Source organism: Juglans regia, chromosome 1 (assembly GCF_001411555.2).
Source record: "Juglans regia cultivar Chandler chromosome 1, Walnut 2.0, whole genome shotgun sequence".
Lineage (NCBI taxonomy): Eukaryota > Viridiplantae > Streptophyta > Magnoliopsida > Fagales > Juglandaceae > Juglans > Juglans regia.
In genome coordinates, this window is record NC_049901.1 from 37,330,223 (window position 1) to 37,346,155 (window position 15,933).

At 36.0% G+C, this 15,933-nt stretch overlaps 2 protein-coding genes across 3 annotated transcripts in view; both read right to left on the reverse strand.

The window, feature by feature from the left end:
- Positions 1-15,933, reverse strand: part of LOC109009972 (deoxyhypusine synthase) — an 871,604-nt gene that overhangs the window by 201,615 nt on the left and 654,056 nt on the right. The gene's annotated exons all lie outside the window — the stretch shown is intronic.
- Positions 327-1,868, reverse strand: LOC109009353 (transcription factor MYB87-like). Of its 2 annotated transcripts, none has more exons than XM_018989815.2 (3): positions 1,500-1,868; positions 1,149-1,278; positions 327-1,044 (listed from the first exon to the last, which is right to left on the reverse strand). In XM_018989815.2, the coding sequence occupies exons 1-3, from the start codon at positions 1,633-1,635 to the stop codon at positions 453-455; spliced, it is 858 nt and encodes a 285-aa protein (XP_018845360.1). In that variant the 5' UTR covers positions 1,636-1,868; the 3' UTR covers positions 327-452. The 2 variants fall into 2 exon arrangements, with proteins under 2 accessions (XP_018845360.1, XP_018845351.1); XM_018989806.2 differs by having other exon boundaries at positions 1,428-1,717.

A 15,933-nucleotide genomic window follows, 5' to 3' on the forward strand; every position in this document is an offset into this window, starting at 1 on the left:
CGACTTTCTGTTCTAAAAAGTAATCTTTGACAAACATGCACACACAGAGCTAAGTAACGAGAGAGAGAGAGATAGAGAGGGTTTTGTCAGATTGTCACGTCTTCTTCATCTTTGAATAGGCAAAGGCCAATGCAACTTTCGTGACCACTGACTAGTCAGAAGCAAGCCAAGATTGCTGGGCTCATCCTTCACATTCATGAACATTTCATCCCCAAACAAGAAAAGTAGAAACTTATATTAATTGAACATAGGAGACTGACGATGTTTTCAATAACTTTAATCATGTATGATTAATTTAACCACTAGTAAACCCACATGGCTTGGACTAATATCATAATCCCACATGTTCATTACTTTCTTTATAAGAATTTCAATTACATTGAACATTTCAACAAAGCATATATCACTGTAGAAAAGCTAGCCTCCTAGCTATCTAAATTTTCAAAGTCTTTTTAGTTACCTAAATATGGAGCAAGTTCTCTAGTATCTTCCTGAAATCCAAAACCATTAAGAAATTCATCGTCATGGGACTCACAACCAAAATCCATATGCATTATTCCGTCCTCTTTAACACTTCCATTAATGCCGGACCACAATCCGTAACTGTTCTCCAAAGCCAAAGTAGATGAAGTTGAAAGACCCGACAAGTCCTGAGATGATGTTTTACTGTAATTCTCACTTCCACTCCCACTTGTGTGAAAACCAGAAACTTGCATAGACCTTGAAATAATCAGAGATGGGTCTGGAACTAGGCCATTCGAATCATAATTTTGAACGTTTGATTCCGATGAATATGGCAATGCATTGGAATTTGTATCAAAACAAGCTGAATTTCCAGAATCATACGTTTCAGCTGTTGGAATTGAAGCCCAAAACTGTTGCAAGTTGAGATGACGGATTTCATTTGTAGTCTCATTGCTCATGTTTTCACTCTTGGGACATGAACTATTTCCTGGCAATAGTGTTTTCTTCAACTTGGTGTTCCAGTAGTTCTTGATATCATTGTCGGTTCTACCCGGCAGTTGGGAAGCTATAACAGACCACCTAATCACAGAAACATAATATATATATCATAAAATACTGCATTAAAATTATGTTTTTGGAAAAATGATAATACACAATATTCGAAAGAAAGTGACTTGACTTGCCTGCTTCCAATGCTACCATGGAGAGTGCAGATAATTTTGTCGTCTTCCTCAGTAAAGCCTCCACGCTTGATGCCTGGCCTGAGATAATTCAGCCATCTGAGCCTGCAACTCTTACCGCACCGTTTGAGGCCTGAAACATAGAAGAACAATCTTTAAGGCAAAAAGGGTTTCTACTAAAAGCTCAATACAATAGATTATACGCCAGTTTTTCTGAAAGTGGAAAAAATGAAAGCAATAAATGGGTTTTTAAAGAACAGTTATCAGAAGCAAGAGAAGCACCATATGATATGATCATCATATTCCGTGGGAAAGAGATCAGGGAAGGATCAAGAACATGAACGGAGAGATCACCTGCTTTACGAGGCAAAGCAATCCAATTTCCACCGGTGCCATGTTTCTCGAGGTATTCTTTTAAAGTGGCATCTTCTTCAGGGCACCATGGCCCTTTCTTCACGTTATCTTTGTCACAACATGGAGCTCTTCCCATGGCCAACACTCACTGAGACCAGGAAAAGAAAAAAGCTAAAAGCTAAGAGGGGGTGGGGTAGGGAGAGAGAGAGAGAGAGAGAGAGAGAGAGAGAGAGAGAATAAGGCAAAAGTGAGCACAGACAAAATGCTTATGAAGGTGGATAAGAAGAAGAGCCAGCTTTTGGAAGCTTGACTCAGTCTGACTGATTGACCGACTCTACATTAAGCTTTTTTTCTGCAAAATAATTTTCTACCAATCTGTTGGCCTCCATTGGAAGTTAAGAGGGAGTGCCCAATCAATGTGGGTGATTGAGGAAGCACGCAGATTTCATGCTTTTGCTGTCGAAATAGGAACTTATTGTTGGAAGTTTAAACAAAATTCAAGGTGTGAAAATATTTGGGTGCCTAGATACAGGTTGATGCATTGTAATTTATTTTTAAGAGAATAACAAAAAGTTTAGATATATTTATCCCTTTAAATTGGCATCAAAACGCCAAATTTCGACATATTCAAACTTTTTAGAAAATGATCTCGAATTTTGTCCATCAACAAATTTCAAGGCTCTCAAAAGATAATTATGGGACGCGGTCTATCCAAATGAGCGCCTTGTTTGGTTCTCAAGATCTGTTGGAGATTTATTGATGGATTTACAGAGCCCACGGAGGCGCAAGAAGACGTGTACATGTAGATGAGAAGCGAACTCTTAAAGAGCAAAGAAATAATAATAAAAATGCATTGTTCATACTCTATCAAGGGTTGGATGAGGCTACGTTCGAAAAAGTTGCCGAAGCAACGACAAGTAAACAAGCATGAAAAGATTCTTGTTTCCATTTTCAAAGGAGATCAACAGATGAGACGAACTCGCCTGCAAACACTACGAGGCGAGTTTGAGGCACTTCACATGAAAGAAGGCAAAAGGTTGTCCGATTATCTCTCATGATTGTTGGTGATCATTAATAGTTTTAAAAGAAACAAAGAGAAGATCGATGACATCCATGTCACAAAAAAGTCCTTTGATCCCTCTCTCCTAAATTTGAACATGTAGTTGTAGCTATTGAAGAGTCTAAAGACTTGGAGAAGCTTGCAATTGAGGAGTTTATGGGTTCTCTCCAAGTACATGAGCAAAGAATGTAAAAGAGTGTTGATTCCACCGTGCTTGAGCAAGCAGTAGAGTAGAAAATGACTCTTAATGATCGAAGGAAATCCAGCCCAACTGAGGTCGTGGCAGAGGTTGAGTACGTGGAAGTCACTAATGACCAGACCAAAGTTAGCAAGAAAATAGAAGTTCAAGAGGCCGTTGACAAGGAGGCAATCGAGGAAGATGAAGATCCACACATGGACGTGGAAACACCAAGAACATTCAATGTTATAACTGCAATAAGTTTGGACACTATGCCTCTAATTGTTGGCACAAAGACAATGAACAAACTAATGTTACAGAAGCAATAAATGATGCTAGTAGTGACACCACCCTACTTCTCGCTCATGATGATCCAAGTTCACAATGTGACGCTTGGTACCTCGATTCCAGTGTAAGCAATCACATGTATGGAAAGAGAGATCTATTTGTAAAACTCATAGAAGGAGTTTGTGGAAATGTGGACTTGGGAGACTTATCCAAGCTCCCAATTGAAGGCAAAGGGAAGATAGAGATTTATCAAAAGGATGGTAAAAAATATATATCTTTGATGTTTATTATGTGCCAAACATGAAAGTAATGTTCTCAACCTTGGACAATTGCTTGAGAAGGGATACATCATACACATAGAGGACAATTCTCTCACTCTAAGAGATGGACGTGGAAGGAATGTGGCTTGTGTTCCAATGACCAACAATCATACGTTCCAGTTGCATCTTACAACAAAATTCAAAAATTGGTTTTACGGAATAAGAGAAAGTAAGCCATAGAAGTGGCATCTTTGAATTGGCCGTCTATATTTCAATGGCCTTAAGCTACTATCTTCATCAGGCATGGCGGATGGATTACCAATGACAAAGGCACCTAACAACGCTTGTGAAGGGTGCATACTTGGCAAGCAATCACGATAACCTTTTCCCAATGAAAAGTCCTAGAGAGCCATGCAACCATTGCATTTAGTTCACAGCGACATATGTGGACTAATAAAACCCATGAATTGAAGAGGTAATAAATATTTTATTACCTTCATTGATGATTTTAGCAGAAAAATCTGGATTTATTTTGTTAAAGAAAAGTCCAATGCTTTTAATGTATGTAAGAATTTTAAGGATCTTGTTGAAAATGAAAGTGGTCACAAGTCTGTAACGCTTCGCTTTGACCGAGGTGGTAAGTACACCTCAAAAGAATTTGATAAGTATTGCAGGGAAAATGGCATAAAGTATCAGTTTACTACTACTTACACGCCACAGTAAAATGGATCTGCTGAAAGAAAGAATCGTACTATTCTTAATATGACTAGAACTATGCTCAAGAAGAAAGGATTGCCAAAAGAGTTTTGGATAGAGGCTGTGGCGTGTTCAACTTATCTACTCAAAAGATGTCCTACCAAAAGTGTCAAGAATATGACACCTCAATAGGCATGGAGCAATTACAAGCCAAGTGTCACACACTTAAGAATTTTGGGTGCATTGCTTATTCCCAAGTTCCCAAAGCCAAGAGAAAGAAGTTTGATGATCATGGTGAGAAATGTGTCTTCGTCGGATATAGCGAAGAGTCACAAGTATATAAACTCGACAATTCACAAACAAAATAAGTAGTGGTTAGTAGAGATGTTATCTCCAATGAAGAAGGAGCATAGAGTTGGAAAGATGAAGAGATTGCAAATGAGTTGTACGTGTTGGAGGAGCCGTAAGAAATCTCAAAAGAAGTTCCACCAAATACCCCCACCATCTTCTCAACCCGCAACACCATTCGTAGCACATGGAACCTCTCCACCTTCTATAGGAGACAGTGCTGATAGATCATCTCAAATCAAAGCAAAGCCAAGACTAGAAGTCTTATGAAAATCTATGAGCAAACAAAAGATGGAGAGACTAATATTTTGTCTATATGCTAATCATGAGTCTCTCCCCTTCCAAGAGGCTGTAGAAGAATATTGTTGGCAATCAGCAATGGCATAAGAGATCCATGCCATCCAAAAGAAAGAAACATGGATGTTGACAACACTTCCACCAAACCAAAAGGCTATTTGCTACAAGGCGAGATTGGTGGCAAAAGACTGCAAACAAAATTATGGCGTTGACTATGAAGAATGTTTTGCACCAGTTGCAAGACATGATATGGTGAGATTGTTGATCTCACTTGCTGCTCATCATAGATGGAAAATATATCAACTTGACGTCAAATTTGTCTTCTTCAATGGAATCCTCAAAGAAGAAGTGTATGTACAATAACCAGAAGGCTTCTTAAATAAAGGAGAAGAAAACAATGTGTATCACCTAAAGCACACATTGTATGGCTTAAAATAAGCACCAAGGGCCTGGAATGTGCATATTGATGGTTACTTTCATCAATATGGCTTAACCAAATGTCTATAAAAGCATCTAGTCTATATGAAGAAAAAGGGTCATTGTGAATTTCTAATCCCAAACTCTTTTTTATCAAACTCCTTTCTCGTTCCTTTATTTGCCCTTATTTTGATGATCTTTTATACACATGAAATAGTGAGAAGATGATTGAAGAATTCAAGGAATCAATGTTTAAGAAGTTCGAGATGACTGACAATAGGTTGATGCCCTATTTCCTTGGTATTAAAGTAAAGCAGCAACATGATAGAATTTTTATATCCCAAAAGAAGTAAACAAGGGAGATTTTTGAAAATTTTAAAATGGATGGTTGTAACCTTGTAAATACCCCAGTCGCAACAAGTACAAGATTATCAAAAGAAGGAGATAGGCGAGTCATTGAAACAACTCTTTATAGAAGTTTGGTTGGAAGCTTGAGATACTATTAATTTTATAAAAAATTTCAATTAAAGAATATATATAATAGAAATCACCAATTACTTTAGAAAAAAAAAATCATTCATAATTAAATTAATTTTACAAAACACAAAATATTTTCTATACAAAAAAAAATTACAAACAAAAGATATAGAGATGGGCATGTCTCTACTGACCCAACTCTCTAACAACATCCTCGACTACAGCTAGGCATGTCTCTAATTGTGTTAACCGAGTATTGATCATGGCCTGAGTGACAGATATGGCATCAATCTGTGTACGTAAGTCATAGATTTTAGCATTAATCTTTGTACGTAAGTCAGAGATAGCACTACAGATCTCCATACGCACGGCATCAATCACCTCTAATTTCAATGTGCAGATCTCTGCATGCACTATATATGCACTCTCGTCACAAGTAGCAATGCGAGATACCTCGGCCTGTGTGGATGTCTCACAAGCTGATACTCCACGATCTATCGAGTGTGCATCTCCCTAAGTATCGACCGACTCGCAAATAGTAGCACGAAGATAAAGTCTCGAGTGTCATGTCCTTCATGACAAGGTGGAGGAGTTCATCAGTCCAATCAACTCCCCAACATGCTTAGCAATATCTGGCAAGACCCTAGCATGTAGCAGAAATCATATGATGAAGATCCCAAAGGACAACATATATGTCGTAATGTAGAAAGCTTCTAATCGAATTCTATTGAATATATAACACGCTAGGCTGATAGACACTCCGCGAGTGATGCGTATCATAAACTTCGATAGATCCATGTCAACCTCTGTCTTGTGCTGTCAATGATTAACGTTGTAGACAATGATTAAGTTTATGAGCTTAAAGAAGCTAGATAAATCAACATGTTTGATGCTTTTCATCCCTTCATAAAGATCAGCATTTGGACCAACAACCAATTGCTTCACCTCATGATTAGCGAGGTCATCAAGTCCATCTCTATCAAAGCCCTCGTCCTCAGCCGTCACCCCATCAGCAGTAAACTCCCAAGGCACCACGTTCGGATATGCAGGGCGTAACATGTGATACCAATGAAATCAGCAAGTTTGTCCGCTGAAAATGTAAATGAAGCTACCCGTACAGAGATCATGCATGCCTCGTCGTCATCTCAACTAGAACCATCGAGCTCTCTATAAAACTCAAAAACAATGTCGATATAGGAAACAAGATCCCATGCTTCGTCCTTCTGGTCGAGGATTGGTGTCCAACCATGCTCGATCAAGACAAATTTCAAGGAACGGCCCTCCTAAAGAAGATCCTGAAAGTCAGAGATCTTCACCTGACGCTCTAATAAAATCGTCCTCTCTCGATATGATTCGCTGGAAGGTTGCCCTGGTCTGCCACACTTCCTTCCCCTAGAAGACAATGTCAACCTGAAATTTAAAAAATAAAACTTAGAAAATTAGTTATAAAATATGATACATAAACCTTCACAAAATCATATGTTGATTAATATAATTTAAAATTAATTTGTGTTATACCGTTCGATCAAATCAGTCGGCATTCGAATATTACAAGTAATTTGAACAGTTATATAACTGTTCAAACACTATTGAAAGGACTAAACCGTTTGAACGTTAAACATTTGTTTTCGAACACCATATTAACAGATGTTCGAACAGTTTCCCAACCGTTTGAATGTCTAAAACTCGAGTCCATAATGTTCGAACGAATTAACCATCGATTTGCAAATAGAGCCGAGGTATTTGAGTGGCTTTAGAGAAAGACAGAGTGAGAGAGATTGAGATAGAGTGAGTAAGATTGACGGAGAGTTGGAGAAAGGGTTGTACACGAATATTTCCAAGAGACGATCTTTGGTAAATATCTATGCACCTTAACTCATGTTCTTCGTTGTAAATTTTAGATGTTTACTAATTTTAATGTATCCCCTAAATGTGGTGTAGCTCTTTTGTGTTTATTGGATTGTTTGGAATTGTATTTAAGGTAAAACCTATGATTTCTACTTGTTATAATCTATATCTATGTCTGTTCATTTTTATTGTCCATGATTTTTGAGGTTTTGTTTGCAAATAATCATTGTATTTTGAAGAGTGTATTTGTTGATGTTGTTTTGCGTTCGAGTCTGGAAATTGGGTTGCAACCGTTCGAACAGTATATGTTACCATTCGAGCGGTATCTGTTACCATTCGAACAGTTATTCTGCGTTCGAACGTACACTATATACATTTGAACATGAATTTCCATTATATATGGCGCAGAATACACTAATTAAATTACTAATTAAATTCTAAAAATTTAAATTTAAATTTTCACACAATAGAACATCATAATAATAAATATAATGAGAATATAATTAATACTTAAAAACATAATAGACAATAGAACGTTAAATAACATAATAGAACAACATAATAATAAATTATACTTAATACTTAAAAACATGCACCCAAGTGAATAAATATACAAATAAAAAATACTTGGTCAAAAGTAGTTACGATAATGAGAATAATTCTAATAAAAATACTTAACAAAATACTTAATATAAAATATGTGAGATCTCTAATTTTTGCTTGCGTTTTAAATCCATATTATTATAAGGTGTTATTTTGTTATTTTAATGTGATATTTTATTTATTTATTGTTTTTATAATTTATTTTGGTATGTTATAATGTTGGGTTTTTATTTCCTTATTATTAATTTATTTGTGTTTTAATTCCATGTTATTTTATTTATTTATAGTGTTTCTATTTTGGGCTTTTTAAATTACTGTGTTTTATTTTTTGCTGGGCCGTGTGAGTGTGTTTATTAGATCCAACCCATGTGAGATAGCCCAGCCCGTGCGCCAAGCAGAGCCTAACCCATGCACCTGTCTGACCCAGCCCAACCCGCAACCCAGCCCCTCACTTAAACCATACGACGCCGCTTAGGATGGAACCCTAGGGTTCCATCTCTTTCTCCCTTGCGCCGTGCCCTTCTTCCTCTCTCTTCTTCTTCTTATTCCTTCTTCTTCTTCTCCCTTCTTCTTATTTCAAGCCCCACGCCGCAGCTACCATGAGCCACCTCCACCTTCCCACAGCAGCTCCGTGTCGCTCGATTGCAGCTCCGAATGCTAGCTATCCAGCTGCCACCCCACGCGGCCACCACTCTCCACCTCAAGCTTCATCGGTTGCCCCCATGTCCTTGAGCAACCATCTGCTATCAAGCCAGGGCTTCGCAAGGCTACCACCAACTTCCACCTCCAGCTTGCGTGGTCTTCTCTGTGTCGTGCGGCTATGCTCTCCGTTGTGTTGTCTTTGCCGCCGTGCCACACGTCCGCACGATAAGCTTCTTCTCCTCCACGGCTTGATCTGTCGTTTTCTCTTCTTCTACCCATGTGACACATGGGCACCTTCCACCGCCGCATTTGGCCTATAAATAGGCCACGACTCCTTCAAACTAAATCTTTCGAGTTTCCTCTGCCTCCCTCTATTGTTTAAGCTTTTCCATTTCTGAGTTTAAATTTGCATTGTTGTGAATTTTGTTGGTGAGTCCGAGAGTTGTGAAGATTTTGTTGCGCTTGATTTGTTCTAAATTGAGGGAAAATTCATTCGGGTTGTTGGTTGTTGCCGTGTATTAAAACCCAAGTTTTTGGGCACTGCTCAGTCGTGTGCCGCCACTTTTGGCAACACCACCTTTCGCGCGATCTTCCAGAATTTTTCTTATCTTCGTGTGTATGTAATTTTTCAGTTTTATTAATAAAATTGTTGTAATTGTATTTTGTAAACTATCATTTCTGTTATAACTGTTGATTGTATTAAATTGTTGTATTTGGGCTGTTGAAGTGTTGGGTTAAAATTGTAAATTGGAGTTGTTGGAAATTGGGCCTTAGGCCGTTAAAATGTTGGATTGTGTTTATGTTTGGTTTTGGTGTTGGGCCTTGGGCCGGATTGGAGGACGAGATATGCATGTAGCATGTGAACCTGTATTTCTGTATTTATTGAAATTTTGTAAAAGAAATATTTAAATGTGTATTCCAATAAATTATGAATTATATATTTAGCGTTTTAATAAATTATGCAGTGATGTCACGTTGTCGGTTGGAAATTGAGATTGTTGGTATTAATTGTGTGGATGCGTGTGTATCACGACCCCAAGTCGAGATGGGGCATTATCTCGGTGGAGCTCCTCTGGTCACTCGGGAGCGTAACAGACTGACGTGATGTCCCTTGAGTTGTCGCAGGGCAACGACGAGAACGGACGAAACGGTAACGCTCTCGTACCGATTCTGTGACCTTTGGCTGGAGAGATTAGAGAATGTTTGGCCATGTAAGCATTGGGCACGGAATTGAGCATCACTCGTTACAAAGTCTCATGCACGGACGTTATCCGTGATGCGACGATGAGAGCCAGGTTGTGCGGACAGTCCATAGGGGAGACTGTGGCGCATGCTTATTAATTAATGGTTGTGATTGGACCAAAAATGGAATTTTTGGCGTGAGTTGTAAAAAGGGTATTTTGGGAAAAAGAAAATGAAATGTTGTTTTGCATATTATGTCTGTATGGGGACGCGTGTTATTTCTGTATATCTCTTGGATGTTATTTTGGTTAATTACTTGTTGAGATGTCATAATCTCGTTGTGGTGTTTTACCCTACAGTTCTGTCTTATGGTGCCATAGAGTCTGATGCAGAGCCTGAGTATGAGCCGGAGGGATCAGCTCTGTCAGAGGTTTGACTTGCTGAGTTACTGTTCAGCATTATGGGATTTGTTTCCTTTATGTTATTTCATATTTTTAATTTATCTGTCGGATGACTGTTCAATCCTTGTAAAGTTACTTTTCTGTTTTTGAACAATTCTGGTATTTAATAAAGAAAGATCTTTTTATTTCTCCGCTGCGAATATTATTTTGTACACTTATTGTATGTTTTACACACTCTGAGCACTGGTTGTTGGGGTGCGTGATCCATGTGGTCATCATTCCGGTGTCACGAACTCCACTAAAACAACACGTGGGGATCGAGAGCGCCACAAAATAGACATATACAAAATCTAATGATGTAAAATTTAAAATATTCTCAAGAAAAATATAGCACAATATATTATATTTAAGAAAATCATATAGCACAATTGATTAGATTTAAAAAAATCATATAGCACAATTGATTAGATTCAAGAAAATCATATAGCACAATTGATTTTATAATTATCTGTTGTTTGATATATTCTTGTATCCTAAATTGTTGTTGTGTATTACTCTCGTGTTTTATATGTTACGACGAAATAAACCATAGACCCGTTTGAGAGTTATCAATCTTATTGAACGATTGATTGATAACTCTTGAATTAACCAGAGTGGAAAGTTTGGAATTGTAAGATCATTCTCACAAACTACCTAATGTCTGTGATATGCAGTTTCGATGATGGTGCATCAACGTGTTACTCATCGGTGCACACAATCAAACGAGCATATTTGGAGAACTATGGGGAGATGCTATCGAAATTTCGTTAGACGTGATAGATAATAGTTAATAGGTTGGAGATCATGATCTTACAATTATGAATGGAATAGGACCATATACTAAGTGAAAGGAAGAAATTGAACAATATGTTAGATACATGCTTGTTTGTTGATACCCACGTGATTGTTTGTAGGGTATTAGGCATGGATATGAGTTGGACGCGAGTTAAAAATCGCTTGGATGAGGATTATAATGTATATACTGAAGGTGATAAAAAATACTGAAGGAGTTAGAAACATTTACGATTGGAGAAAAAATATTAGCAATCATGAATTGTGCAATCGTCGTATAATCGATTTGAAAAAAGTGAATAAAACATAGGACCCATATGAAAAAAAAAAAATTAATAGTAGACCCCACTCTTTTTCAAAACGATTACACGGCGTTTACGCACTTCATGGTGTATGTAGAATTGCTCTTACAATTAATAGTGACTGGCGTATTAGATGCTCTTGTCAACAATGCAAAAATTTGCGTTCTTAATAAGATAGACTTGCTGAGATAACATATGTTTGTCAAAAGTATTGACCAGGGTTATATTATTTAGGTCTTACACAACAAACTATATCCATTTTCATTTGAGCCTCTACAGGAAATAGAAGACATCGATGAACATGTACAGCCAGAGGTTGTTGGTGATCAATACGGTGAGGATATGGATCAAATTATAGGTGACATTGGTACGAGAATGTTTATGAATGAAGGTGATACAAACACATCAAATTCAAATGATACGGGCCATAACACTTACGCATACTTTTGGAATGATTCACATCATGGGTTATATCCAAGATGTAGATGGCACAATAAGTTATCAATTAATTAAGGTTGTAAATATGTTACTCGAGCTATTTAAAGAGGCACTTCCATTAGACTATTTTACCTCACAATTTCTATGAAGAAAAACAATTGAAACGACAACTCGGGTTTAATTACAATGTAATGCATGCATGTAAGAATGACTGTGTATTATTTTAGCGAGAGAATGAGCAATTGAACGAGTGCCTCATTTGCCATGAATCAAAATGGACATCTAAGAAGCAGAATATGCCGCAAAAGGTCTTATGCCACTTTCCATTGATAAATAAATTACAACGGTTATTTATGTCACGTGCAACGGTTGTAGGCATGACATGGCACTCATCATCCAGAGTCAGGAATGATTGTGTCTTGTCACATCTTATTGACTCTTAAGTTTGGAAGGAATTTCATTTGGAACACTCATAGTTTGTTGAGTAAGCTCGTAATGTGCGACTTGGGTTGACAACAGATGGATTTAATCTGTTTGAGAACATGAATACCAGTCATAGTATTTGGCCAGTTGTATTTATGTCGTATAATCTACCATCGTGAAAGTGTATTAAAGATCCATATTTCATGATTAGTTTGTTCATTCCAAGTTCGAGATCACCGAGAAATGATATAGACATATACTTACAGACATTGATTGCAGAAATGAAATATTTGCAAGAGAATGTGGTCCTAACATTTGATTCATCAACAGGTAAGTCGTTCAGGATGAATGTTATCGTGTTATGGACAATAAATGATTTTTCCATTTATGAAAACTTGTCAGGTTGGAGTATTAAGGGGAAAATAACATGTCCTACTTGTAACAAATATATTCAATCTGAATGGTTTACGTAAAAGAGGAAACTATGTTTCATGAATCATCATTAATTTTTACCTAGTGACCATAGATGGCATGAAAATTCTAGGATGTTTGATAGCACTATTGAATAGAGGCACCCTCCACCATATTTGTCTAGCGAAGATGTACTTACACAAGTTGTAGATGACGGTTGTAATGAATTTGGTAAAAAGCAACAAAAGAGAAAATGAACTACTAATGAGTTGAATTGGACAAAAAATAGTATATTTTTCGAACTCCAGTATTGATCGAAATTAAAATCGCAGCATAGTCAAGATGTTATGCATATTGAGAAAAATATATATAAATTCGTGTTGGGAACATTGATGTCAATTGAAGGCAAAACGACTAATATATTAAACTCGCGGAAGGAACTGAAGCAACTGAGAATAAGATCGGAAATGCACTAGCAACAAAGTGGTTCATCTGTCTACATGTCGATTGGGTGGTATACATTGTCAATGAATGAAAGGGCTACATTTTGTGAGTGGCTAATGAAGATTAAAATATCATACCATTATGCCTCGAATCAAACAATGTGTGGTACGAAAAAATGACTAGAAAAAGACTGAATTAAAACGTCATGATTGTCATGTATTTTTCAACTTATCTTGCCTATTGGTATCCATAGGTACTTGACGAGAGATGTGTGCTTAGCTTTAACTAAGTTGGGTGCATTTTTTCAAGACTTCTATGCTAAAACGTTAAATGTAGAAACTTTGAATCATATGTAAAAAATATATTGATTGTTTATTTTTGTAGGTTTATGGTTTATTCAATATATATGTTGTACAAATGCATGCAAGTAATCCAAACGATGTATTAGACGAACTGTATGCATTGACTCGTGGCCCCTCAAGATGCGCTGCTCAATATTCTACATATATTTCTCAGGGACATAGGTATCATGCAAAGGATTGAGAACGTTATAAGAAAACAACAAATAATGGTTTCCTTGTCGAAGGAAGTCATGATGGAGAAAACATTGATTTCTATGAGGTTATTGTCGATATAATTGGAATGAGATATTTGGGAGAGCTTGTGGTGTAACTGTTTAAGTGTGATTTGTGAGATTTAAGTAATCCTTGAAAGGAAGTGCGCGATTATGAATATTGTTTTAGTATTAATACATAAAAAAAATTGTATGAAGATAATCCTTTTATTTTGGTTTCCCAAGCATTTCAAGTATTCTACTTAGATGATCCTGAGTTAGGAAATCAATAGCAAGTAGTATAAAAGATTTCTCAAAGAAATATATATGATGTATCCCTGAGGCGGAGTAACAAGATGAAAAGGAAAATGATCATTCTAGTCAAGAATCATACTAAGAGAGCCAATCCGCCTTTAATTTGTTTCTAGATTTGAGCTATTATGAGATGATTTCATTACACAAGGAAGATATTGGGCCGCAACAATTGAGTAAAATGTTAAGTCATCTGAAGTATCAACAGATGATGAGTGCTAATAGTCAAATGAAACTGATAAAAATGTTTGACCGATTTTGTGTTCACATTACACTCTATAGCAAATCTTTTATATAATGAATATATCAGAATTTCGAAATTATGTCACCGAAGAGGAAGGAAGTTCGCATCCCATCTCCACCTATTCCTAGCTCTCCATCTTACTCACTACTAGAGATTTACTTTACAAAACAAGGTAAAAATCTAATAACCATTTTGTTTCAATTAAGGTCATTCATACATATTACAACGTTTCTAATTATCATTTACTTTGTTTCTAAAACGAATATTATATTTTATAGAGTTAACAGTATAATCTCATCAATGTCGAAGCATTACTAGAGGCATGACGTAAGAAAAATATCATAAAGTTTATAAGATTAAGGTTAACATTTTTTATGAACATACTAGAGGTGAATGACAACCAGCAGCTTGACTCATTGCATGTGGGCGCTCTTATACAAACTTATGCACATTTGCTTACAAGTTCAAGGCATAAAGTCCCCCAAGATGTGAAAGATCTTATCAAAAAGTGTTGTTTGGTAATGTTTAAATATTTATTTATATTAATATTATTTAATATATAAGCAAATTTTAGAATATTCTGGGTAATAATATTTTTGTGTATATATTTTTTCAAGGATTACTTCGAAATAAATTTTGGTTAGAGAGAGGAGTGTAAAACTGTCGATGAGCTTATCTGTAATGCATTCCGCAAATATAAGGCGAGGTGTCATGACCATTATAATAAGTTCAAGAACAAGAAAGATGAACACCAACATCCTTTCCAAGATGTCCGACCTTCTGATTGGAAAAAATTTTGTGACATATTTGAGAATCCATTATATAAGGTAAATTAAATGAATTTTTTTAGGTGTCCTATTTATAATTTTTGCTTCCAAATATTTACAACTTATATGTAAAAGCGAAATTCTATAAACAAAATAAATTGATCGAAGTTGAAGATTCATCGTCATACAGGCTCAAGATCTTTCAATTGCCTCTCTATGAAATTGGTAATGCTATTTTAATTTTTATTTTATTTTATATAGTTTGTTATTTGGATGCATTCTAATAACTTTATATCTCAACAAATATCTCTTGTAGCAAGAGTCAGATACCAATTATGATCTGACAAAATTATAAGCTACATCACATACTGATTGTAATGGAGAGTAGACTCATCCCAATACTCGTGAAAATTATATAAGTATTATAATCTGTTTTAATTAAACATATTTTAATATTTGTGATGATATAATTCTCTCTCTTGTGTATAGGATAAAATGGTTGCCCTATATATTGAATCTGGGTCAAATCAAAATTCATCAACAAATGATGTTGAAATTTTTACATAAGTTCTGGGTCAACATTCAGGATATTTGTAAAGTTTAGGTCATTCTATAAAGACTTCTAGCTCTTCCTCATCATCCGGGTATGTCTTTAACACCTCTATAGTACTAGAGAAAGCGAATTTCAAGATTGAATAATTTACTACAAAGCAGCATGAGTTAGATGCTCAATTGACAAAACAAGCAGAAATGGAGATACGCATGAAACAACAAGAATAGTTTAGGAGAGAGGTACAACTCTAAATGCAAATGATTATGCTTACACATACAGATTTTGAAATCTATTTCTATACGAAGAACGCTAGTATTACTGTTTTATTTATTTAGTTTGCACTTATAATAGTACTTTTATGGATATTGAACAAATTCTAATATATTTTTTTAAATATTATGTGTGTCTATTTGGTTTTTCATTATTCAGTAAAATAAATTAGTTACCGTTCGAACGACT

Coding starts and splice junctions, on each gene's coding strand:
- LOC109009353 (XM_018989806.2), bottom strand. CDS start 1,635: ATGGGAAGAGCTCCATGTTGTGACAAAGATAACGTGAAGAAAGGGCCA. Junction 1,279..1,427: donor TATGATGATCATATCATATG/GTGCTTCTCTTG, acceptor TCTATGTTTCAG/GCCTCAAACGGTGCGGTAAG. Junction 1,045..1,148: donor CATGGTAGCATTGGAAGCAG/GCAAGTCAAGTC, acceptor TTCTGTGATTAG/GTGGTCTGTTATAGCTTCCC.